General features: G+C 46.5%; 1 protein-coding gene across 1 annotated transcript; it reads left to right on the forward strand.

Annotated features, from left to right (window-relative positions):
- The first annotated feature begins 11,824 nt into the window (after positions 1 to 11,824).
- Positions 11,825 to 18,013, forward strand: LOC141988018 (uncharacterized). The gene is made up of 3 exons (XM_074953838.1): positions 11,825 to 12,230; positions 12,809 to 13,039; positions 17,949 to 18,013. The coding sequence occupies exons 1-3, from the start codon at positions 11,825 to 11,827 to the stop codon at positions 18,011 to 18,013; spliced, it is 702 nt and encodes a 233-aa protein (XP_074809939.1).
- The last annotated feature ends 9,280 nt before the right edge of the window (positions 18,014 to 27,293 follow it).

The raw sequence follows: 27,293 nt of genomic DNA on the forward strand, positions 1-27,293 counted from the left end.
TTTGGGACAAGAACAGTCTTTTATTCAGTTCTTGTAAAGTGGCGAGCACTATGGCTTCCCAGTAAGGTGCTACTGTAATACCAATAGGAAATCATACTGCTAGCCGGTAAACACGGCTCAAACACAAAAGGAAAGACAACGTAAAGAGTGCAGAACGGTTTGTCCTTATCATACAAGAAATAGGAGACACAGAATGAGGTATCTGGGATATAGCATCAAGAGTTTTAAAATCAGTTAGCCAGAAAAAAATGTCAAGAATCAGATAGAAACCGATATTTTTGTTCCAAATACATAAAATAACAGATCTACAATATAATTTTATCACAATTCCTTGATTAATACATACTATAATGAACGATGGTTCGTATTAAAGGTTGTTTTTATGAAGTCCTTTAGTTTAATAAACACAGAGTGAAAATCAGAAAAAAGTAAGGTTTATGTATGTTGTTAATGTCTCCGTGAAGGCATGTGTGAATGACCACTGAAAGAATGTGCAGCTAGAAATGACTGAGTTGAATACTTGGCAAATCTTGTAAGACGTGGGACTGCAAGCATAAAAGTGGCTGCAAATAGGTTCAGACACATACCTCATCCCTGTCTTCAAAAGCTAGTGTGGGGCTGTAAAATTGCAGTGTAAATGTTTGGGCTGGGACTGGAGCCTGAGGGGAGGGTCTCAGAGCCTGGCCTTCAGTCTGAGCCTGAACATCTCTGAGTCTGTTGACACAGGCCAGCCACAGGCCTTTAGCTGCAGTATAGCTATACCCTTATACTCTTCGCCTCTTGAGCGGTTGTTCTCAGGCGCAGGTAATGGAGTTCGCTGCTAACAATGCCTGGGGGAACCTGTTTGCATATTAACTTGTGAAAAGAGAGCCCCATATTTCTACTTGCAACAGGTTAGGAAGGGATGTTGTGCAATCCCCATAATTGGAGGTTTTTAAGACCAGATTACACAAACACCTGTCAGGGATGGTCTAGGTGTAGACATACTTAATCCTGCTTAAGTGAGGAGGGATGGACTGGATGATCTCTTGAGGTTGCGTCTACTCTGATGATCTGTATAAGTGACAGCAAACTACCATGTGAATTACTGCAATAATTTAAGAAGCCAGGATGATTTTCAGTTCTGTAACATTCTGTGCTGTTTTCAAGGAAACTTGTAATTAAGGATTTATTTTTAGACAATTTTGCTATCTGGAAATTGAAGGGTTGGGCTTTTTTTCTTCTTCTTGTCAGTGATTGAATCTTTTGGGAAGACTGTATTGATAAACTCTGTGCTATTTTTGTTTATGCTGGTGCAACAGGTGGTGATAACGCAATGACTGGCATGGCTAATGAAGTTGATCCTGTCTGTTTTGTGCCAGAGGAATCTGTTTTTAATTATATGCAAGTAGATGGCTTCTGTGAACTTTTTCACTCAGATGATAGGAGTTAATCTAAAGTTATGAGGTAACATCTTTCCCCAGCTCAGTTGCAAAAAGTCACAAATACAGAATTAAAGGTAGGGACTCTTTGTTTTGTTCTGGGGTTGTACAGCTCCTAGCACAAAAGGGTCCTGGTCCAGGACTGAGCCTCCAAGGCACTACAATAATAAAAACTTTTAAATAACTAGTTTAAAGGCTAAAAGTAATAAGTCAGAATCCTTAACCCCAAGAAGGCCCCTTTGCACAGTTCCAGTTGATAATAAAGAACAGCAAAACTGGCAAGCTCAGGACTCCTGCTGTAAGGGGTGTGGCCAGAGGAAGGGAGGTGTGCAACTTAGTTCCACTGGATTTGATGGATGGGCTCCAGGCTTACTGTGATGTCGGTGGGAGATGGAACATGTGTGTAAGATCAAGTTACATGTTCTGCTAAAAAATTATTACACTCAGGTTCATCTGAGACTTGGAATCATCAAAAAGAGTTTAATCAGGAAAGAATGCTAATTATGGCTTTAGGCCTTATGTGTAGATGCTAGGAAATCAGACATTTTGCTTGGTATTTTGCTGCATTTTAATATAGAATTGACTGGGTAACCTCTACCCAGAAATGCCATGTATAAGGTAATAATGGACTAGATCTGTATGAAGCAAAATTGTTGGGGAGAATGAGGGATCCCCTGATTTAAGCCAGCTGGTTATGCTCGCCAATGATTGTGATTGGCTGCGTCCAGCTGTGTTCCATTCATGAGCTACCCCTTCTCTGCCCAAATTACCCCCTACACCAAGAGGCTTTTGGTATTAAATCCGATTTTACCTCATGCTAGTTATCCACATGTTAAATAATCAATGGCGAGAACCCAGCTTTCTTTCTAGTGAAGACAAGGCTTGAGAATCCCAGCTCTTCCTGGGGGCATTCTAGCTCCTGTGTATTGCTTGAATAGTACAAAAGAGTCTGTTATGTGGAGAGAGTACTTGGGGGGGCAGACTGTGCCTCCTAAGAAGTGCCCTATTGAAATGAATGGGAACTGCTGGGTACTCAGTATTTTTAAAACTCAGGCCAATTATTTAGGTGTTTGAAGAACGAAACTTGCAAAGACTTCTACACCTAAATTGTCCCATTGGCTTCAGTGAAACCACTGAGACACAGCAACCCAAGTGAGCACGGAAGTCTCTGCAGTAAGAGTGCCTAGCTAGGAGTGGAGGAGTCCAGCATTAGGTACCTGTTTTAAAAACCTTGGCTGAAGTGAAATAGCGATGGATGAAACCGTTCAGACAGAAGACGAATCAGCCCAAGTCCTTCCCCAAAATTTCAGTCAAAGCAATCTTCAACCGTGGCAGCTGAGAAAAGCTTATTTAACAATTTGTTCTTAGGCTGTGTGGCCTAGTGGATAAGGCACGAGATTGGGACTCAGAAGGGCCAGCTTCTAATCCTGGCTCTACCACTGTCCTGCTGGGTGACTTTGGGCAAGTCACTTTCCCTCCCGTGCCTCAGTTTCCCCATCTGTAAAATGCTAGGTATTATCTTCATCGACACGTGCCCCCACACTATGTCCTTTCAGGCTGGACAGCAATAGAAGCCCTGCAGATCCTGAGTATAAACATCGACGGCATCTAGCACAATGAATAGACACCTCTAGCACTTGTGTAAATCAAAATAAAATATTCAGATTGTATTTCCTCCCCAGCTTGAACAAGGAAATTCTGATGAGATCCTCATGAAACGGAGTGACCCTGCAACTTTCCCACCCTGACTCCTATGCTCAAAGGCTGTGCTTTAGACGAGCCGCTGAGCTTTTGGACAGCTGATGTAAACAAATCTGCCGAGTTTGTGGGGATAGGCTCCCTGATGGTTAGAGCCGATATATTCCTGTTCCCATACCGCGCACAAGTGGATTACATGCCTCAGATTGTGGTTTACCTAATTACCGCAAAAATATTTATAACTAAAAACACGTAGGTGACCAATCTCAGACTCAGAAGGTGAGTTTCTCTAGTTTGCCTGTAGCTAGGTTGCTTCTGCATCACCTACCCTGCATGAAACAAAAAACTTGACAAAATTGGGTCACCAGCGTGTTTCAGCGGGTCAGGTGGCAGCTCCTGTGGCTCATGTCCCATGAGGCCGGCTGGGCTCACCTCCCTGCTCCAGGCATGGCGACCGCTGGGGTCCTAGCGCCACTCAGGTTTAGCCCAGCCACAGAAGTGATGTGCGGGAAGGCATATAGGGACGCGTGCCCCCCCCCCCCAGATTTCTGCCAGGGTTCGCACCAGAACTATCTAGTGAGGGCTGCTGCCTTCATTCCCTTTGCCTTGCCCAGCAGCTGCCTGGCCCATGTCTTGGAAGAGTTCATCCCTTCCCCCTCCTCCCCTCTGCGGCTGGAAGCAGTTCCCGTCCCTTCCCGCCTACACTGCCCCGAAAAGCAGCCAACACCTCCAGCTGCTGCTGGCCACCAACATAACCCAGAACCCTCCTGTCCCCCAGCTGCAGCACGGGCAGGAAGGCGTTACAGAGGCATTGCACACTGGGGTCCCTGGGAACCTGCAGGGGTGGTTGGGATCTGACAGCGCGGAGGAGGTGACACTGAACCCCAGCCCACAGAGAGTGCAATGAGGGGTCCAGGGCAGCCTGGCTCCTTCCCGGCCCTGCTGTTCTGGGCCAGAGGCACCTCCTTACATTGCCTGCCCTGGGCACAGAGAGCCGCAGCAGCCAGGTAGGGCAGCTTCCTGCATGAGCCCCTGGACGTGCGGGCTGAGGGCCTCAGATAGGACACAGGGGCTCAGCATTCTCTCGAAAGCCCGAGCTACCTGCTGAAGGTGCAGGACGGTGTGAAGGGCACTGCCCCAGGAGTGAAAGGCATTGAGAGCTACCCCCTGGCAGACATCTGATGATCCCCGAGGCTGGCTCACAGGGCACATCTCCCTAGAAACAGTGATCAGTTTGCACATTATAGAGAGGGGGAGGCCTTGCATTTAAACTCATGCAGGCATGTGTGTGCAGGGGCTGCACCTGCAGCCTGAGAACTAGGCCCATCTGCCTTCTCCAGGCTCACCGAGTTCACCACAGAGCCAGGAATAGAGCCGGGGGTGGGGCTGGGATCCTGCAGCCAAAGGTGGGGCTGGCCAGAGGGCTGGGAGCCAAGAGGTGCTGGAAAGCTGCTCTGCATTGCACTGCAGAAGGCACAGCAAGGGCCTGAGAGGCTGTGCTGAAGCCCACGAGGTTTTATGGCATCTCCCCTACCAGGGCTTAAATTCTCACGGAGTATTTCCCGGAGACCCCCATGCCCTCCCCCAACATGCAATGAAAACTTCAGGGAGGTTGAAAATATTTGCCAGAGCTCTGCTCTGGACAGCTCCGGCTGAATTTCAGCTCTGCCCCTCTCACATGTCACCTCTGCTGCCAGCATTCGCACCAGAACCTTCAAGTCGTGCCCCCCCCCCCCCCCACTATCACCAGTTATGTGGTCACCTCTGTCCAGTCGTCATGGAGCCAGGAGCCCAGGTAGGCCAAATCTGAGTGAGTGGCACTGCGTCCGCATGAGCCCCACTCACACACAGTTGGTCCAGTCTGGGGCGGGGCCAAACCTGAGTGGTGCTGCGACCACAGATCTGCAACCTCCGGAGCGGAGAGCCAAGCCCAGCGGGGCAGGGCCTGGCCAAAACCACCCCAGCGCCTCCACCCCAGGGCCTCTACCCCCAGGCGTACGGGGTCATGACAGGCCATAAACATTTACAAATGGGTCCTGAGCCCAAAAAGTTTGAGAACCCCCCTGGTTTAGATGATGAAGAACCCTGCATTTAGCGTCACCTGGGACTCACTCTTTTTCTTTCTTTCTTGAGGGCTATTTGCAGTCTACCTACTCGTTAGCTGGGTGGCTACTACCCACCTCTTCTCTGTTCCCTGACATCAGATCTGTCTACCTAAGTTCTATGAGAAGGTGACTCTTCCACACTGGCAGAGAAAGAGTTAACTGGAGCCAGGGAACAATTAGTGCACTTGGTTGCACCTGGAGCGGGGACTGAATTAAGACTGAGCACCAGCTGGGAGAAGTTGGGTGACCTTAAAAAAAAAGAGAAAATGAAGGATTTCAGGATTGTAGAATGATGGGTTTCAGAGTAGCAGCCGTGTTAGTCTGTATCAGCAAAAAGAACAGGAGGACTTGTGGCACCTTAGTCTGCCACAAGTACTCCTGTTCCTTTTGAGGACTGTAGAAGGGAGTCAGGAGGGAAGAGAAACCCTCAGGATCTTCTTCTGAGGAGGAGGGTGCTCTGGCAAAGGACTATCAGAGACACAGGGATGGAGTGAGATACTGTGGTGAGCAAGGCTCACAAAGCAGACAAAGCAGGCACCAGGAGTTGAGTGTCTGGAGGAAGGAGACTCAGACATATAGAAAGCCTCAGAAGAGGCAGAGAAGGAGCTGGGCCTTGAAGAAGAAAGCCCGGGAAAGTGCTATTTGGTACAGAAACTGGGAAGAACTCAGAAGAGGTAGGGAACGGACGAAGAGTCTGCAGAGCAGTGAGCCAGCAAGGGTCTGGGGAAAAGGGGTAGGAATGAGTACAGGGAGGCAGCAAGGAGCCTGAGGGAACAAAACTTAGCTGCTTGCTACAGGATCCCTGGACTGGAAACTAGAGGGGAGGAAGAACTGAGGTTCCCTGACTGGATACCAAGGAAGGTGGTGTGAAAGCCCCCCTGATATAAGGACTCGTGGGCCATAGACTTCATGTAAATTCACGGGATTATTGTTTTGTGAGACTTTGACAGCCTGGAAGGGATGGAACTAAATGTGACCTGGTTGGGGGTTCCGAGTCACCAGTAGATTCTGACTATTGCAGGGCTGGAGTGACTGTTGGCACGGCCTGGACAGTTGCCCAGCCACAAGGAGGTGTACCAGCTGGTGAGTTACTTTTTAACAGTTCTTATACTGTACCCATCCCTGTAGTATTGAGCGCGAACTGCAATACCTGTTAACCTGCCAGTACTTTGGCAGGTCTATGTGAGAAGCAAATATTTTCAATCTCTCTGCTCAGGGTGTAACTTGCTCTGTGGTGGTGATGCTCTTTACGATTAACTGAAAAGCATTTTCTCATAGCAAGCAAGAGACTTACGGTGGGTCTGGCCATGTTGTGAACATCACACGTGTTATCAGCAAGCCGATGTGCCATTTTCACGGACATTGAACTGTGGTATATTGTGAGAGACACACAAAAGGGTTAATCAGCTTTCAGATGCTGCTATGGAAGTGACCCCTTGTCAGGGTTACTGAACAGCTAATAAACGTTGCCAGATGATATTGCTCTTCAGTCATGTGTTCTGTAGAAAAGTCTGGTGGGGTGGAATTCTGAGAACATTTCCAGAACTGGCTCACTAACCTGCTTGTATTAGCTGAACAGTTACTTTAACAAAACAGTTGTTTGTTCCAATCTTTCTTCAGACTTCTCAACAGCCATACATCAACCACACTCACATGACAAATGGCGCCTCAGCTCCACACAGCTGGTTTAAAAAGAACAGTGCACAAAGTGCCGCGACTATTCCTCCCACTCCACACCATATATTACTGGTTTCCCCTTTCGTGTCAGGTACAAATGTAGGAAAACCAAGCTGGTCGGAACACTTGGTTTTTTGCTGTGGAAAATGTTGACTTTTTATGGAAAAACTGAAAACCAAATGAAAAAATTTGGCCAAAAACTGCTGCAAATGAAAATTTCTCAGTTTGGGGGCTTTCCATTCTCAGAAAAAGTGTTGATAAAGTTTTCAACTATCCCTTGTAGACAGTTCTGTTTACCATGGTTAAATTCTGTTCTCATTTTCCCTGGTGCAAATTGAGAGTAAATCCACTGACATCAGCAGAATTACTTTGGATTTAAGCCAGTGTTAATGAAAGTAGGATTTGGTCCAATATCTAGAAAATGTAGCTGCAGATGGAATATACTTTCCAACTAAGGAGACACCTATCTACGGGAAAGGAGGTAGCAAGTATCCTGTGCTAGTTCTGAGGAAAGGACTCCAACCAGTAATCTGTTAAATTTTCCTTTGGCCAGGTTATAAAAAAAATCATTATATACAGCCCAAAGGTACTCAGCTGATTAGTAGAAAACCAGGTAACTCATGGGAAAACCACAGCATGAAATTATAACATTTGCTGATCATCAGAAGAAATGTTAATCATTGCCTTACAATCTTGCTGCTGAACTGCACAGGTGAGGTTGTTGGCTTTATACTATTTTTTAAAATCCCTGTTACCTTGGAGTTCTACCTAAGCTACACAGGTACAAAGCACACAGGCCATTTACCATAGCAGACCTTCTCTGAGCAGAATTCGGGGAGTGTAACCAGTTCTCTAGTTGATACTGTTCGCTAGCAGCCAAGTTTTCAGATAGGGCCTCTAACTTTGTGGGCACTAGGGGCAGATTTTCAAAAGAGCTCAGCGCCTAACAACTTCCACTGAAAACAATGCAGATTCCACTTACCTTCCCTCTCTTCCTCACCTCCACCCCTGATTATCCGCTGAGAACAATGGAAAGTGTTTGGTATTGTTGAAAATGTAGCCATTTAGTGAGGTGCCTAAACGGGAACTGAACTCTTGTGAGATTTGGTCACAGAGCTAGCTGAATTATTTAGTTGCAAATTTTTACCATGTATGTATAGGGTGGTAGTATATATGGTATACCTATATATAGCTTAAAGGGCTGTTCATAGTACGGTATACAAGAGGGGAGAAGTGAAGGATCCTGGGGAAAATGAGTGACTATAGCCTATGGCTGAGATCCAGTTTTCTAAGGCACTAGACAAAGCTGATAATCATAAGGGGCCAAACTGACTGAATCTGATTCCTATTTGAGTACTTGATAGGGAGGGGAGTGATTAGAGCTTTCCACCCCCATGTACCCAGCCCAGGTAAATGCCAGCTACAATTATGTTCCATACAACTTCAGGGCTTCTCCAACATGTTCTCCCTTCATTGGCCCCTATGGGTCCTGGGAACCAGAGAATAGCCTTGGAGTAGTGCACCCGAGCCATGCCCCGATGCTCCCTGTGAAGGGGCATACCAGTTCCGTGCTGTGAAGGACACCGTTAATTACCCTGTCCTGCTACACCTTGAATATATGTCCAATGTGGAGATGGGGGTTAAAGGAGAAGGCCCAACTCAGTTTGGGACTGACCAGGAAGAACCGAGCTTTGCTTCTCCCTTAGTGAGGGAAGCCTGGTTTCAGCCAAGAGTCTGAGACAGCTGTCTGCTTGGACAAGCCTCTGGGTAGGTAGGACAAGAGGGCCCAAGGAGACCAACCAAAGGAGGGGCTGCATGTGGACAAGCCCAGAGTACGAGGGTGGGGTCCTGCTGAAGACTCATTGGATGGCCCTGTTTTGACTTCTGAGCATTCTTTTATTTTTGGACTTTAATACCCTGGAATGGATAGGACTTCAGTGTTCCTGAGCCGGAGGGCCAAAGCAGCACTGCACCAGACCCCCTCAGAGGCAGCAACTGAAGAGTGGAGACCCTGTGATGGGGTGAGTAGTGCCCTGTTGCCCCACAAGGGGGAAACATGGAGGTGGGCCCAGCGAAGGGCAACAAAAATGGTTAGGGGTCTGGAACACATGACTTATGAGGAGAGGCTGAGGGAACTGGGATTGTTTAGTCTGCAGAAGAGAAGAATGAGGGGGGATTTGATAGCTGCTTTCAACTACCTGAGAGGTGGTTCCAGAGAGGATGGTTCTAGACTATTCTCAGTGGTAGAAGAGGACAGGAGAAGGAGTAATGGTCTCAAGTTGCAGGGGGGGAGGTTTAGGTTGGATATTAGGAAAAACTTCTTCACTAGGAGGGTGGTGAAGCACTGGAATGGGTTACCTAGGGAGGTGGTAGAATCTCCTTCCTTAGACGTTTTTAAGGTCAGGCTTGACAAAGCCCTGGCTGGGATGATTTAATTGGGGAATGGTCCTGCTTTGAGCAGGGGGTTGGACTAGATGACCTCCTGAGGTCCCTTCCAACCCTGATATTCTATGATTCTATGATTCTATGATTCTATACTGAAGGGGTGGATGCACTGATAGCAGGGAGGAGGTAGAACGTTTATGCTGGCTCTATGCTGGCCTGGCTCCTGCATCGGGGATATTCTCAGGGGATGACTACTGCCCACTTTAAGGCCCTCTTACGTTGCCAGAGCAGCATACAAGGGCCTTGCTATTACTAAGAATCAGGCCCAATATCTTTTAGATGAAGGAACTGAACAGCTGTTGCAATCACAGAACAGGCACTGAAAGCGTGTGGAGACACCGTGGCTTTTTCTCCCTCTCAGTCAGAGTTAATCTGGAAGCACAGTGGTCAATATGTAGCATTTGAAAAGATCTGGTGCAAAAAATGGTCTGTTTTGCAGGGGTTTGTGTGTGTACGTGCATGAGTCGTAGAGGTAACCGACTACTTTCGAGCTGTTGGTTGTGTGACAGTTCACATTGCACAGTGTGCTGGTGTCGTGTTTCACTCTGTGATTTATAGTCAGATGCAAGGCCAATAGAAATAAACTGAGGGCACTGAGAATAACAGCATGCATTGCAGATTTACAAAGCAGTACTTGAGTTTACACAGCAGCTGACTGGAGACTGGTGCTGCTAGGAACCAGACAGGGAAACTCTCTCACTGTACTATGGTCATGTACGTAAGACACACTTACCTTTCACATAGCTTTCTGAATTATTCTTCCTCTGTTGATTATCAAAAATGTGCTTATGCACAGAGGTGGTACGGCACACCCCTCTAATCCTCCTGCTCTATCTTGCTCAGAGCAGTGCAAACAAACTAGTACTATACGGGAAACCAGTAATCATGGTGCGCGTATGACTTTGATTTCATTGTACTACACCTTTAAATGTCTGAATATCTGATGTCTGGGGGCACCAGCAGCCCTTCTGGTGTACAGTTCAGAAGCAGAGAATGGACAGACACCATCTCATGGCCACTTCTGTTCCTGTTTTATTCTTTACCATAGTCACAGTGAGTCTGAAAGACTTTTCAATGTGGCTGCTCTTTGTGGCAAAGTGTAACAGCAAAAATCACTCTGTGAGGACAAAGTGGTTAGAATGGGGAGGGAGGTCCCTAAAAAATTACTTCTAGATAGAGGCAGCCTTAGGGTTGCCAGCCATCCAGTGTTCGATTGGAACGCCCAGTCGAAAAGGGACCCTGGTGGCTCTGGTCAGCACCGCTGCCTGAGCCGCTAAAAGTCCAGTCAGCAGCACAGTGGGGCTAAGGCAGGCGCCCTGCCTATCCTGGCTCCGTGCTGCTCCCAGGAGCAGGGGCTGCCACAGGGGCTCCACGCGCTGCCCCTGCCCTGAGCACCGGCTCTTCAGCTCCCATTGGCCAGGAACCACTGGGCCCTCTGTCTAGGAGCCAGACATGCTGGCCACTTCTGGGAGCTGCCTGAGGTAAGCGCCACCCGGCCGGAGCCCAAACCCCGTCCTGCACCCCAACCCCCTGCCCCAGATCGGGACCCCCTCCTGCACCCTAACTCCCTCCCAGAGCCCTCACCCCTCCAGCCCCCAACCCGCTGTCCCAGCCCTGAGCTCCCACTTGCACGCAACTCCCTCCTGCACCCCGAACCCCTCATCCCCAGCTCCACCCCAGAGCCTGCACCCCAGCCAGAGCCCTCACCAAGTCTGGTGAAAGTGAATGAGAGTGTGGGAGAGTGAGTGATGGGGGGAGGGGAGAGGATGGAGTGAACGGGGGCAGGGCCTCAGGGAAGGGGTGGGGCAAGGGTGTTCGGTTTTGTGCGATTAGAAAGTTGGCAACCCTTGACAGACTGCTTCCAAATTGCACGTAATCAGGATAATAACACAGGAGAGCTCCCATGAGATTTACAACCCAAACATGATTGAAAAAGGTTTCTTAGCCCTGGTCTACACTAGGAGTTTAGGTCGAATTTAGCAGCGTTAAATCGATGTAAACCTGCACCAGTCCACAAGATGAAGCCCTTTTTTATGACTTAAAGGGCTCTTAAAATCGATTTCCTTACTCCACCCCTGACAAGTGGATTAGCACTTAAATCGGCCTTGACGGGTCAAATTTGGGGTACTGTGGACACAATTAGACAGTATTGGCCTCTGGGAGCTATCCCAGAGTGCTCCATTGTGACCGCTCTGGACAGCACTCTCAACTCAGATGCACTGGCCAGGTAGACAGGAAAAGGCCAGCAAACTTTTGAATTTCAATTTCCCGTTTGGCCAGCGTGGCAAGCTGCAGGTGACCATGCAGAGCTCATCAGCAGAGGTGACCATGGTGGAGTCCCAGAATCGCAAAAGAGCTCCAGCATGGACCGAATGGGAGGTACGGGGTCTGATCGCTGTATGGGGAGAGGAATCCGTGCTATCAGAACTCCATTCCAGTTTTCAAAATGACAAAACATTTGTCAAAATCTCCCAGGGCATGAAGGACAGAGGCCATAACAGGGACCCGAAGCAGTGCCGCGTGAAACTTAAGGAGCTGAGGCAAGCCTACCAGAAAACCAGAGAGGCGAACGGCCGCTCCGGGTCAGAGCCCCAAACATGCTGCTTCTATGATGAGCTGCGTGCCATTTTAGGGGGTTCAGCCACCATTACCCCAGCTGTGTTGTTTGACTCCTTCAGTGGAGATGGAGGCAACATGGAAGCAGGTTTTGGGGACGAAGAAGATGATGATGATGATGAGGTTGTAGATAGCTCACAGCAAGCAAGCGGAGAAACCGGTTTTCCTGACAGCCAGGAACTGTTTCTCACCCTGGACCTGGAGCCAGTACCCCCCGAACCCACCCAAGGCTGCCTCCTGGACCCGGCAGGCAGAGAAGGGACCTCCGGTGAGTTTACCTTTTAAAATACTATACATGTTTAAAAGCAAGCATGTGTAAAGATTAATTTGCCCTGGCATTCGCGGCTCTCCTGGATGTACTCCCAAAGCCTTTGCAAAAGGTTTCTGGGGAGGGCAGCCTTATTGCATCCTCCATGGTAGGATACTTTACCACTCCAGGCCAGTAGCACGTACTCGGGAATCACTGTACAACAAAGCATTGCAGTGTATATTTGCTGGCGTTCAAACAACATCCGTTCTTTATCTCTCTGTGTTATCCTCAGGAGAGTGATATCATTCATGGTCACCTGGTTGAAATAGGGTGCTTTTCTTAAGGGGACATTCAGAGGTGCCAGTTCGTGCTGGGCTGTTTGCCTGTGGCTGAACAGAAATGTTCCCCACTGTTAGCCACGGGGAGGGGGGAGGGGTTAGCCATGCGGTGGGGGGAGGCAAAATGCGACCTTGTAATGAAAGCACATGTGCTGTGTATGCAATGTTAACAGCAAGGTTTACCGTGAAAGAGTGTACCCATTGTTCTATAAAATGTGTCTTTTTAAATACCTCTGTCCCTTTTTTTCCCTCCACCAGCTGCATGTGTTTCAATGATCACAGGACCTTCTCCTTCCCAGAGGCTAGTGAAGATTAGAAGGCGAAAAAAACGCACTCGTGATGAAATGTTCTCTGAGCTCATGCTGTCTGCCCACACTGACAGAGCACAGATGAATGTATTGAGGCAGACAATGTCAGAGTGCAGGAAAGCACAAAATGACCGGGAGGAGAGGTGGCAGGCTGAAGAGAGTAAGTGGCGGGCTGAAGAGAGTAAGTGATGGGCTGAAGACAGGGCTGAAGCTCAAATGTGGCGGCAGTGTGATGAGGAGGCAGGATTCAATGCTGAGGCTGCTGGAGGATCAAACCAATATGCTCCAGTGTATGGTTGAGCTGCAGGAAAGGCAGCAGGAGCACAGACCGCCGCTACAGCCCCTGTGTAACCAACCGCCCTCCTCCTCAAGTTCCATAGCCTCCTCACCCAGACGCCCAAGAACGCGGTGAGGGGGCCTCCGGCCAACCAGCTACTCCACCCCAGAGGATTGCCCAAGCAACGGAAGGCTGGCATTCAATAAGTTTTAAAGTTTTAAACTTTTAAAGTGCTGTGTGGCCTTGTCCTTCCCTCCTCCACCACCCCTCCTGGGCTACCTTGGTAGTTATCCCCCTATTTGTGTGATGAATGAATAAAGAATGCATGAATATGAAGCAACAATGACTTTATTGCCTCTGCAAGTGGTGATTGAAGGGTGGTGGAGTGGGTGGTTAGATTACAGGGAAGAAGAGTGAACCAAGGGGCGGGGGGTTTCATCAAGGAGAAACAAACAGAACTTTCACACCATAGCCTGTCCAGTTATGAAACTGGTTTTCAAAGCTTCTGTGATGCGCACCGCACCCTCCTGTGCTCTTCTAACCACCCTGGTGTCTGGCTGTGTGTAACCAGCAGCCAGACGATTTGCCTCAACCTCCCACCTCGCCATAAACGTCTCCCCCTTACTCTCAAAGATATTGTGGAGCGCACAGCAAGCAGTAATAACAGGGGGAATATTGGTTTCGCTGAGGTCTAAACAAGTCAGTAAACTGCACCAGCGCGCTTTTAAACATCCAAATGCACATTCTACCACCATTCTGCACTTGCTCAGCCTGTAGTTGAACAGCTCCTGACTACTGCCCAGGCTGCCTGTGTACTGCTTCATGAGCCATGGGAGCAAGGGGTAGGCCGGGTCCCCAAGGATAACTATAGGCATTCCAACATCCCCAATGGTTATTTTCTGGTCTGGGAATAAAGTCCCTTCCTGCAGCTTTTGAAACAGACCAGAGTTCCTGAAGATGCGAGCGTCATGTACCTTTCCCGGCCATCCCACTTTGATGTTGGTGAAATGTCCCTTGTGATCCACCAGAGCTTGCAGCACTAGTGAAAAGTACCACTTGCGGTTTATGTACTCGCCAGCTTGGTGCTCCGGTAGCAAGATAGGGATATGGGTTCCGTCTATCGCCCCACCACAGTTAGGGAATCCCCTTGCAGCAAAGCCATCCACTATGACCTGCACATTTCCCAGGGTCACTACCCTTGATAGCAGCAGCTCAGTGGTCGCGTTGGCTACTTGGATCACAGCAGCCCCCACAGTAGACTTGCCCACTCCAAATTGATTCCCAACTGACTGGTAGCTGTCTGGCATTGCAAGTTTCCAGAGGGCTATCACCACTCGCTTGTGAACTGTGAGGGCTGCTCTCATCTTGGTATTCATGCGCTTCAGGGCAGTGGAAAGCAAGTCACAAAGTTCCATGAAAGTGCCCTTACGCATGCAAAAGTTTTGCAGCCATTGGGAATCATCCCAGACCCGCAACACTATGCGGTCCCACCAGTCTGTGCTTGTTTCCCGAGCCCAGAATCGGCGTTCCACAGCATGAACCTGCCCCATTAGCACCATGATGCATGCATTGGCAGGGCCCATGCTTTGAGAGAAATCTGTGTCCATGTCCTGATCACTCACGTGACCGCGCTGATGTCGCCTCCTCGCCTGGTATCACTCTGCCAGGTTCTGGTGCTGCATATACTGCTGGATAATGCGTGTGGTGTTTAATGTGCTCCTAATTGCCAAAGTGAGCTGAGCGGGCTCCATGCTTGCCATGGTATGGCGTCCGCACAGAAAAAAGGCGCGGAACGAGTGTCTGCCGTTGCTCTGACGGAGGAAGGGGCGACTGACGACATGGCTTACAGGGTTGGCTTACAGAGAGTTAAAATCAACAAAGGGGGTGGCTTTACATCAAGGAGTATTTCAGGCAGGACTTCACGGAGGGATGGAGGGAGGGGGGAGCAAATGAGTACAAAACAAATCTGATCTATTTCTTGTTTTGATCCACTCCATCTATCTTTTACATCTTTGGCTGGAAGCAGACGGTGCAGAAGGACTGCAAGCCATCCACATCTCTTGGCTGCTCGGCAGAAGATGGTACAATAGGACTGCTAGCCATCCATATTGCCTGCCTGCTCACCAAAAGATGATAGAATAGGACTGGCTGCAGGACTAAAGAGAGTGACCTGGTCGAGTCACTTCTAATGTAGCCGACGTGGCCAGGAGCACCTTGGACATGACAATGATGGCTACCAGTCCTATTGTACCATCTGCTGCCACAAGGCAATGGGTTGCTGCTGCTGTGTAGCAATGCAGTACCATGTCTGCCAGCACCCAGGAGACATACGGTGACCGTGAGCTGAGCGGGCTCCATGCTTGCCGTGGTATAGCATCTGCACAGGTAACTCATGAAAAAAGGCATGAAACAATTGTCTGCCGTTGCTTTCACAGAGGGAGGGAGGGAAGGAGGGCCTGATGACATGTACCCAGAACTACCCGCGACAATGTTTTTTGCCCTATCAGGCATTGGGATCTCAACCCAGAATTCCAATGGGCAGCGGAGACTGCGGGAACTGTGGGATAGCTACCCACAGTGCAACACTCCGGAAGTCGACGCTAGCCTCGGTACTGTGGAAGCACTCCGCCGAGTTAATGCACTTAATGCACTTAGAGCATTTTGTGTGGGGACACACACAAATCGACTATCTAAAAACGATTTCTAAAAAACCAACTTCTATAAATTCGACCTAATTTCGTAGTGTAGACATACCCTTAGTTAGGGAACTATGCTTCTGGATGCTAATTGAGACTGAACCAGACCACCAAGCCAGCTCTGTCACCAGTCATTGGCATGACCTATTTTAGGGTTTTGTGGGCCACTTGTAGATGACAAAGCATGTCTTGGTGATCCACTGAGATCTGGCCAGTCACATGATTCTAACTCTGTTTCCACCTCTTAAATATCAATGAGACGGCTTAAAATTAGATCTGGCTGAACGTTTGTTTGTTTTTTGGTGGAATATCTGTTTCTCGGTTAAACAAGAAATTTCTGTGGAAAATGTCATTTGACAAAAAAATTAGGTTTTTGTTGAAAAACTTGAAAAAAAATGGTCTAAAATATTTTTGGCAGAATTTGGGGCTTCTGGCCTTTTGACAAAAACCCTTTTTGACAAATTCGCTTTCACCAACATTGACTGGTGGTGCCAACCAACACGATTGTTCAGAAATATATGATGTGCTTTCCTAATACGTTTCCAAGTAACCAATTGCTGCACTCGGCACAAGGATGTATTCTGATCCCTAACAGGATGGGAGGCGAGCCATGCTATTGTGAATGGGAGGGAAGCTGTGCGTGGGACAACCTCTTTCTATTAGGAGGTAACACACTATTTGGAAAAGTGTGAGAAGATGGCTGCTAGCCTGAACCTAAATCCTTCGTCCCAAACACCAATGAAATTTAGAAAAGAGCTTTGTAGATGGCTCCATCCCTACCATAGTCCAAAGACACTCCCCACCCCCCACCACAGTCTAGCACTTCCAAAGGTAAAGATCCTGATTTTGATCCACTTTCAAGCATCACAGCTCCAGGTCATCTTAAGTATAAACCAGATCTGTCCTTACTTTTTCTTGGTTCAGTTCATCTGACAGAAACAGATTGGTTGAGGATAATATTTTAAGTAGAAACTGGCTTGAAAAATGAAAAAAGAAAAATCACAAATGCTTCCAAAAAATTTGAAATTGCTTTTAGTTATTATGGGGTTTGGGACTTTATTTGGCATTTTTTAAAACTGATATTTCAGTTGATTTTCTCCAATGGCGGTTCATCATTTATTGTTACCTGTTTTAAAAATAATTTTAATTTTTTGTCTCCTTAGCTATATGCTGGCATTTAAAAAAACAAATCTCTATTGAAAATTTCTTGTTTCAAAAATGAAGAATTATGGTTGGAAAAAGTCAGTCTTTTTTCATTTAAAATGTGGTTCCAAATATTGATGATTAACTTGTAAGAAAATTAATGAAAAAATGTGAAACAATTAGAAGACCCTAGCAGTTTTGGATGAAAAATAATGTTCTTCAAAAAATGATCAGCTCTGATTTTTAAGACATTGATATAGTATGTCACAGTGGGTTGGCCTTGCTGTTATGTTAACATTGCATATTAGGGTTAACCAGCTGTTATCCACTGCAAGTGGTTTGAACTAAAGCATTGTTGCAAACCAACCGGAAATGAACAGCTTGCAGAGGAGAAAGCAAATAAAAACAGCAATGAGCACTCTCTCAATCTTTGCAAGAGAGACTCCGCATGAACCAGCATGCAAACAAACCTCTTCCTATCACTGGGGTGTGCCCACAGCACTGAGGAGAATGGTGGCATCAGCGTGAGGCAGCGTGCAAAGCCGCCAGCTATGGAAGGGTTGTTGCTTTCTTCCTTGGAAAACCCTTGTGGGACATGGCATTAGAGAGAGAACTCTAGAGGTTCTCATACTATTGGTGAAGTTTCCCCTGCCCCCCACTGCTTTGGATTGGATAGTGGTTAGGACCAACGAGCCCCACCATGCAGTCCATGAGAACTTTGTGTATCTTGAGCTTGTGCCAGCTCACCTCTCTGACTTCTTCACAGATAATTTTGCCGATGCTTCCCCTGCCTGTCAATTACTGCCCCTAAGAGCCAACCTCTCCCTGACTGCATTAAGTGTTTGGCAGATATGCCACTGGTTCCCAGGGGAGATGGTGTATGCTTCCCATTCCCCTGTCTTCCCCTTCCCCATGCATAAAACATGGGGCTAAAGATCTCCATACACTAAAGATCTTCATATGTCTTTTTGCAGTGTTCCTTCCATTTGGGATTACAAAAAGTGACATGCCCGAGATCTTAGAAGGGAGCATCTGTTGATCTTGGCAGCACGAGAACTTGTAGCATTGTGACAGCTGTCCCTTCTGTGTCAGCTATGACTAGTGATGGGTTAGCTAGGCACGGCATTTAGGTTTAAAGGAATTGGACCTGTGCTATTGCCAGACTTGGAAAGAGGCAGGAGAGGAAGAGAAAATCGGGTGGAAAAAGTCCCAGTTGCCCCAATAGGAAGACGTCAGTGTTTGTCTCTGTTATGTGACAAAAACTTAGCTTTAGAGTTAACTCATCCTTGGCAAAAGTCACAGGAAAAAGCCTGCACTGTTGCACTAGAGAAAGAAGAGGTAGTTGGGAGCTTCATACCTGGAAGTGCAGTGAGCCAGCTGTGCCGGCCTCCAGCCTAGAGCTCCCTTGGGTATTAGGCTAAAGCAGTAGAGACTGCTGGTGCACATGGCCCCAAGAGGTTGCGGTTTGCTGCCTGGAGGCCATGGTAGATTTCTAGCCTGTTTGTAGATTCTGCAAAGATCTCCTCCTCTGTGGAGGAGCAGCAATGTACTTTACTAAGTGCCTTTGTTTCAGACTTCCTGAGGCATTCTGCCTTCCACCAACAGGATGATTGATGGCATGGGCCTGCTACCTAGCCAGACACCTGCACATCAATATAAGAAGGCAGGGTTTTATCATCTGTAAACTGCAGCACTGTTTTTGCAAGTTCTTCTTTAGATACATAAAGGCCAAGATTATCAGAAATATTACTCTAAAGGTAGCCCCCTAAATAAGTGTTTGGGTTTTTCTCTGAAGTGTTCAGCAGCCAGCAGCACTCAGTGATGCTCCGTTGGAGTTGCTGGTTGCCCACACTTTGGAAAATGAGGCCACAAACGGCTGCAAGACAAAGGAGACAGCATCTGATTAGCCAGGTTGTCTAGTGTCTGAGGGTCAGGGAAACCTGTGTAATCACAGCAATAAATAAACAAAATAACTGAAATGATTCCTTACCAGTAACTGCAGGCTCCAGTCAAGTCCTTCCCAGCTCCACTTAGACTCACCTGAGAAGACAAAAGAAGTAACATTTAGAATTCTTCAACCATAATTATATTTCTGATTTGGCAAAGGATGTCTGCAGGGAATTCATCTGCACTTTGAGAGGAGTCACCGCAGGGAAGTGTTTATTAATCATGGGAAAAGATTCACTTGCTGATAATGAAAAGGCCTCCTTAGATCTCATTAGGCTAAGGAGGCACCATACGTCGTCTGAAATAGATAGCGTGGTGCGGGGCACTGGATCCTGAAATGTAGTGCTTGGGGTCATATTTTAGCAGGAAGACCATATTAAAGGGTTAGTATTGAAGACTTATTAGGCCTCTAATGAATCAAAATTTTCCATATTAAGAATTCACATTGATCAGGCTTGACTTGCACCAGATGCCCCGTCCCTTCTCCCCCCATGTGCATGCGTGCATGTCTCTTCCCCTCCCACCCCCCACTCCCCATTTATAGGATATTAGGAAAACCACAGTCTTAATAAACATTTTGTTCAATTTCATTTGCATCAACCTTTTCTGTTTTTATTTAGCAGCACTGAGCTATTAGAAAAATGTCCAGTTTGAGACTCATTGCTCCCAGATGGATGCCATCAGTGTTTGTTACAAACCTCTGATTTCAAAGATTTATATCTCGGCTGTAAAATTGCTTCGGGAAGAATTTTGGCTGATCGGCTTCTGGCCCTGAAGGGGGGAAATAACACAAAGTTTACTAGTACTGACCACAACCTTGCACTCCCCAATAACTTTAAAACGATATGCATTTGGAATCTAGGAAATATGAGCTGCAGAGAGCCTTAGCGTGAGAGCTCATCATGTCACTCCCATTGCCAGTGCAGAACTACTCCCTGCAGTATTTATTCAATGATTAATAAAATGAAACTTAAGGAGCTATTAGGAAGAGAGGATGGCTTGGTGATCTAATCATCCTACTCAAAGGCTTAGATTCCTTAGAACCACAAGTTCACAGTCCTGGCAGTGTTATTTCAGACCTTAATCTTTCTTGGGTAGATAAATTTAATGCAATAAACATTACTGGATTAAAACTTCAGCTAATATAAATTGGGAAAACTCTACGGTGTCCACACTGAGGATCTGGACCTTTCCAGAACTTGTTTGTGAGGAGACGTTAGAAGCCTTGGTCCTTTTATTTCTGAATGGAAGTTCAAGATGTCATGCCACTCTCTGAGTGGGTGGTTTGCCCCACTGCGGTTGGACATTTCCATCATCCCATTGGTGCATTGTGAGATATGTGTCTCTCCACTCTTGAGCTGGCTGTATTTCATTTGTGCATCGTAAAGTCTGAGATGGATTTTTGAGATTTCTCTCGATAAAAGGCAAATTAGCCATGTAAATATTACTGTGATCTAATATCTTCTGAGAAAGAAAATGAATAATCGATGAGTTATTGTAGTTTTAAAACATTTATGCACAGTGCACACTTTCATATTGATTTTATGGTACGCACTGTGAACCCCTTCAGGATTGTGTGTTTAATCCAAATGACAGAAAGGAATCCCTTGCTCTAAAAACTCTCTAATTCCAGGCAAGTAAGTGTTTGGCGTCACTTTATTCAGGGCCTGTAAACTGAAGCAAAGTGATTGTAGATGTCTCATTTACTAACCTCAGCAGCTTCATTTTCTGGTGTCACATATCTGGAACAAGCGTATCTCGATAATTAAGGTCGCCTGAGTTCAGGTATTCACTTCCCGTTCTGAAGCACATTCACCAAGCAGTGCACTGTAAACACAGGCAGAGCAAACAGTAATTCCCATACAAGCACAAACAATGGCTCAAAGAAAGAAAAGGCTGAAGTGACTTAAGCTATGTCTACACTGCACAGTTCCCCCGGGTGATTGGCACCCAGGTATTCTTTCACTCCAAGCCCAGAAAGGACCACTGCAATCTTCCTGTCTGACCACCTCACTGGATATGAGCATTGTCGTTTGAAAGCCCGAACCGCATGACTGTCTCTACTGTTTTTGTACTCGCCCAAGTGTGTCTGGAGGCAGATCCCATGGTTCTCTACTGAGATGCTCCAGGAGTCTTTCCAAGTCAATTGCAGGAGAACAAGTCTGTCCTTCAGGAGGACTCGAAGAACAATTAGCATTTCAGTGACTTCCCCTGAGTTCTCCCTGCAAATTGGGGGAGTTCCAGCCCACGTGTAAGTGGAGCCCCTGCTCTAAGCCCCAGCCCCAGCTGGGTATGCTAGCCCAGTGCTTAAAGCATTGCCAGACCTGTGTCAGAGGCTTTTCTATGTGGATCAGCATAGGGGAGTTAAAGCTAAAACCTGGCTATAAGCCCAGGCTGACGGCATAGTATAGACATACCCCCATTCTCCTCTAAGGGTATCCTGGAGAAAGCAAATCTCTAAGTGGGCTGGATTGCGACTCAGGCTGACTGACTATACAAAGGAGCAAGGAGAAGTAAGAATTCCCCTTATGCTCCTCTGCAGGCTACTTAGACCTCTCCATTGGGCAGAGGGGCTGAATTTTTGGCAACTGAGCTGGCATAGAGGAGGTGATTGTAACTAGCTGCAGGTGTGCCATAAACAGATTACAGTTCCCTGGCCGCCTCAGAGCAAGGGGGAAGCAGGGAGGATTGTGCATCTCTGAAGCACAATCACCCTAGGGGCTGCTCGTGGGATAGTGCAGTTTATGCACCACCCCTGGCTCAGAGCTCTTCCTAAAGTCACACCCCAACCCTAAGCCACAGTCCCTTGGTTGCAAGGTTCCGTATTTGCTGTTACAAGGTGCAGTGCCTGGGGCACTTGCAGCTGCATTTCCCATGGGAGAAACTGACATGGATTCATTTGATAATACACAGTTCTTGTGGCTATAGTGACTGGTTTAATGTTGAGCCAGGTGGTGACCTTGGTGTGTGTACAGTCTCCTTTGACCTGCGTGGAAGCTGAGGTGGGGAAGCCAGCCTTCTGTGGAAAGTCCTGTGTTCTAGCTCTCCGTGCGATCCGGGTCCTTGCCGAAGGAGGAGGGCCTGAGGTGGGGAGTGGATAGGTCTAGATTACGAATAGAAATTCAGCTTCATGCACTTTTTACCTGTGTAGATTAACCAGGAGAAGGCAATACAGTTGCAAGCTGTAGTACCTTCCCCTCAGAGAACCCCTCTGGAAGGAGCGGGCATGGTTGGTTAGGTCAGCTGTGGCTGGGGGAAGTTCCTATCAAAAAGGCTGAAGCATCTGTGCAGCACTGGGCCTTGCCTCTTGCAAGTCCCTTGTTGTTGTCTGGATGCAGGATCCTCAGCCAGGGGTAAATAGATGCAGCGTCACTTAATTAAGAATAAAAGCTGAACTAAGGTTACCCAGAAAGAAAAGTGAAAAATGGAGGAAATCCATTTTTAGAAGTAATCCTGGTGCTTTTTAAGAGTGTCCTGCATTTCCCCATGAGTCACGGGATATTCAACGCGATATTGTACAGCATGTCATCAACAGTCTCCTTGAAACTTCTCTTGATTTAAGATTATTAAAGCAGATCTTAGTGTAGCACGTGATGCATTCTTGTGGTCACTTCTGCTTTAACGTACGGCCACAAAATATTTAGCAGAGGTGCCAGCTGTGTATTTCAAGGCATCTAAACTTTGCATATCCACCTGCTGGGATTTAGAGTTGACATAGAGGATCAGCAGTATACTAGAGTCTACAGTCCCCAGTGTGCAGCTCCGGATTTCCAGATCCTAATAGTTCCATCCCTGATGAGAAAACAATCTGGTTTAATGAGGTCCCCTTTGTTTACAGGCTTATAATCAGGAGTGGCTTAAAACGACAGTATTTTGTTTCTTATCAGGTTACAGTGTAGGGCTGACTAGAAAAATTATTGGCATTTGATGTGTTGTTATCAGGCAGAGCAATGTCCCCCAAAAGGCAGGGTTAGCTATTAATAAACCCCACTGCAGGCATTGTATAGCTCTTTGTATTATAAGGCATGTACAAAGTTTGCTGATCTCTGGTTGGCCTTGCTGCAAATCTGAGATGCACCCTAGGAATCTGGAAATTCCTTCTGGCAGCAAAGAAACTGATGACTGATATTTGGCAGAGCTGCCATACCCATTCTGAGCTGATGATCCTTAACTGGAGGCCGGAGGTTTCAGTGCAGTTCCAGCAGGTCACTTGTTCGTGGCTGACTTGGTACTGTGCAGAAGCAGCACTTGGAAGTTCACTGCCAATCCTGACTCTGGTGAAGTCACTGGAAGCTCGGCCATTAGCTTCTGTGGGGCCAGGTTTTCAGCCTAAGCGTGTAATGCCACTGGGTTGTGATCCAAAGCCTGCTGAAGTTGCTGGATGCCTTTCCTTCAGTGCTAATGGGCTTTGTGTTTTCCTGAACACAGCACCTCTGCCAGTGTGGTTTCTTTCCCCAGGAGGGGGCAACTGGGCCCAGTGCATGTGCTTAATAAAAGACTGCTTTGTGTATTTTCGGCAGTGTTAGGTTCCTGAGGAGGACAGACTAAGGCCAAACACTTAAGTGCCTATGGGATTTAGGAGCACAACACCTTTCCATGGCATTCTCCCTTTGCCCCCTTTGAAGAGGCCCTTGTGGGTCTGTATTTGGTGAGAGGGAGGCCCAGGCACATACAGGGATTGGACCTCAGGAGATGCATATCATGTTCCTTGACAACCAAGTAAGAGTTGAGTTACCATTTGTACAGGCCTTCCTCCAAGCTGCGAAAACCCTCTTCGAGGGAGACGCCAGGGCAACCTGCAGGTTTGGGAATGTCAGAGTTCTAGGTTCAGTGGAGCTGGAGCTGGGAGACAAAAGGCTCTGTGCTTATGCCTCAAGCATATTTCCCCCCCAGACCTGCCTGGTTTTGAGGAGACCTGGGGGGTTGGGGGACAGGCTGTATCTTCTGCATTAAGGCAATATCCTATCCCAGAAAGAGGAGACTTCAGGAAACTCTGCAAGGTTCCCCAGTTGGCCCTGATTCAACTGCCAGCAAAGTCGATGGAAAGACACCCCTAGATTTCAACAAGAGCGGCATCAAGCATACAAAGTTCTCCTGAAAATGGCACCTGGTCCAGCGTGTTTTTCCACAGGAGGGGACAACTGGGCCCAATGCATGTGTTTAATAAAAGGCTACTTCATGTAATTTCAGCAGTTGTTATAAATGGTCTCTCCAATGAATAGGGATATTATGATAAGCTACAGCAAGCAAATAGGCTTTCTATTTACTCGTTGCTAAAGAGGGGATCAGTGCTGCCGTGTAAATTTGAGAAAATAGAGCATGTATTTATACTGACTTACTTCTTAAATATTTGGGGGCGTGTGCGATAAGATCTCTTTTCCCATAGCTGTGAGGCTTGGCATGTATATTTGTTTGAACATCTGGGGCTTTTCTATAATAAAAAAACAATAGCATTCAAAAGATTATCACCACCTCAGTCAGGGGAATTATTCAGAGTTTAAACAGGAACAAAATAAATGTCATTTTACAATCCTGTAGTGTATGGATTGTTCCTAGAGGCAGCTGAGACTCTGCATCGAGAACTAAGTGTTATGATTCGGAACTGTTCAATAGCTCACTTAACCGCCACAATAATGGCTAGGTAGAAGAAGCCATTCCACGTGAGGTTGACTGTTCTTAAAAGCTATATGACTTTTTTTCATCAGATATTCAAAGGAATTAAATCAACGTTCAGTGTCCTGTAGAACTCAATTTGGCAGGATAAAGAATAGCATCCAAAGTCCACTGAAACGCCTAACAGGGTAACATGGAGTTTGTGTGTGTCTATTGCTTAACGCAAGAAGTTGAGACATCGTGACTAACCCTCATGAGGTCATGTGCACTTGTGCAAGGCAGATGCAAACTGCTACCATTCTGATGTCATAGCCACTTGTCATTCTCGTGTCAAAGGTGCACATGACAGCACAGGGTGCAGGCCACTGGAGAATCAGGCCTGTAGTCACAGTGGCTCATCTGTTGCTGTTGACAAAGTTTTTAAAAACCATTACCAAGTAAAGCGCTGCCACTTACTAGGGTCAAGATTTGTTTGACTGGTGACAGAGAACCACCAAGTTTTAGCAGGTAAGCTTTCCCCATGTGTGAAGAAAAATAGTGCCCAGTCCTGCAACCATTTACAACTAGGCATAGTGCTTAGTGACTATCATGAGAAGTCTCATGAAAGAAAATGTGCAAATTCTCATTCAAACTAAGGGCCCTTTGTACAGCTCTGGCAGTATCAAGGGACTTTTTATTTAAGGTTGTAAAGTGGGTGTAAATGACAGCTCTTCACACAGCTCTGACAGTGTAAGGAGGACTTAGCCCATAATCTTATTTACACTGAGGTCTATCTTAAGTATTTACATGGTCCCCATTACTGTGGTATCTGGGCTTCTCACAATCCTTAATGTAGTTATCCTCATAACACCCTGGTGAGGTAGGGAAGAGCAATTCACTCCATTTTACAGATGAGGTAACTGAGGCACAGAGAGGCTATGTGACTGGCCCAAGGTCACACAGAGAGTCTGTGGCAGAGAAGGGAATTGAACTGAGATCTCCAGGGTCCCCTGTTAGTCCCACTGGGTGAGCAGTCCTTTCCTCTAATGATGGTAGGAAGAATTGAAGGTCAAATTCACTTTTCTGCTCCAGCTGCTTTGCACTGCTTTGGTGACGTAAAGCAGCTAGAAATCAGGGTTCAGGTCATGCAGGAAGGCTGTTCTGTCACTTTGTTTGGGAGTTGGAACAGTCTTCCGATACATCGCTTAGCGTAAGTACCCAAAGTGTGCTTTGACATTTTTTTCTTTAAGTCCCGGAGCACTGCCAGAAACACATCTCATCCTGCCAATTAAATGAGACTGATGGCTGCTTTGCATTGACAAAGAAACACCACATAACAGCAAATCTGGCCCATACCGCGTACTGACATCACTGGTCCCACTGACTCTCCTGTGACTATGCCTGGTAGGGCATGGGTTTGTCAAGCTAGGCCATTTGGTCATAACACTGTAAAATGTATTTTCACCATTTATTTTCCCTTCACGGGGTAGAAGGCTTGGCATATGCTTTACTGATGCCTTGATTGGCTTGATCCAAGTGCATCTTTCAAATTATTTTCATGCAGTGTGAAATTTGATTTCTCTGTAAGTAGCAATGGGCAAGCCACAAAACATGTGGTTTGATTAGATAGTCAATCCTAAATTATGTTGCTTGTTTCCATGTGTTTGTCTCCAAGCATGGGTTGGAAATATGAGAGCAGCGTATCTTATATTTTGACACTTCCACTTCTGCATCGCTAGGTGCCAGCTAGCTTCTATTGAAAACAATGGGAAATTCTCAGTGACTTCAGTAGGAACAGGATTACATACTCTCTGGGGCACCATGCAGACTTACAGCTTGCCTTTATTTTAAAAAATGTAGCCTTTTTATTGAAGTCGTTTCCATGTACCTGACTCAAATTAGATTAATGACTTGCTCTAACAAGAGACATTCAATTTGGGCATTACTCTTGAAGGTTAAAAGAAAAGACAGAAGAAAATAATAAACCCAGCCACTAAAATATTAAATAATAAAATAAATCCTATCCCCCAGCATAACACACAGTATTGGCATTGAACATTATGAAACCAGCATGCAACTGAAGATAACTTTTCTCCTCTACTCCAGTGACATTTGACAATCCTAAATTCTTTACTCTACTAATACTAATGAAAATACTACCCCTATCTTGGAATATTCACGAGAGAGCTAATTGGAAGCCAGTTTATTCTGAGGGGAAATCTGTAACTTCAAAATTTCCTTTGGAATTAAAAATAACCAAATATATTAAGTTCAAAACACTTAAGTGAAATGATTTTGTTTTGAATGAATTAAACTGTCAGGTCATTTGTTTCAATTTTTTTATTATATTTAATGTTGTAGTATATTAAAGTTGAACCAAAACTAATTGAAATTATAAAGTCAAAACAGAAGACTGTTGGATATGAAATATTTTGGCATTATTGAAACAAAATTAGGAAGTCAAAATGGGCTTTGGAGAGTAGAGTAAATGAGAAGACTAGCATATTTAGGTGCTTTCTGAACCCTGCTTAAATTGGTGTGCATCTACAGTTAACCTCCTCAGTTCTTAAGGGCCAGGTTTTTAGAGGCACACACTCACTGCCTCTGGGCCAGAGCCTATTGCCAACAACTTACATGTGAGCAGGATTGGGCCCACTGATTTTGGTGGGAATCGTGGATGCCCAGCACCTCTGAAAACAAGGCCCCCAGTGCATTCGGGGAGCATGACGAAGCATGTGAATGAGCTACATTCTAGCACAATGGAGAGCTATTCCCCAGGA

Source organism: Natator depressus, chromosome 5, assembly GCF_965152275.1.
Source record: "Natator depressus isolate rNatDep1 chromosome 5, rNatDep2.hap1, whole genome shotgun sequence".
Taxonomy (NCBI): domain Eukaryota; kingdom Metazoa; phylum Chordata; order Testudines; family Cheloniidae; genus Natator; species Natator depressus.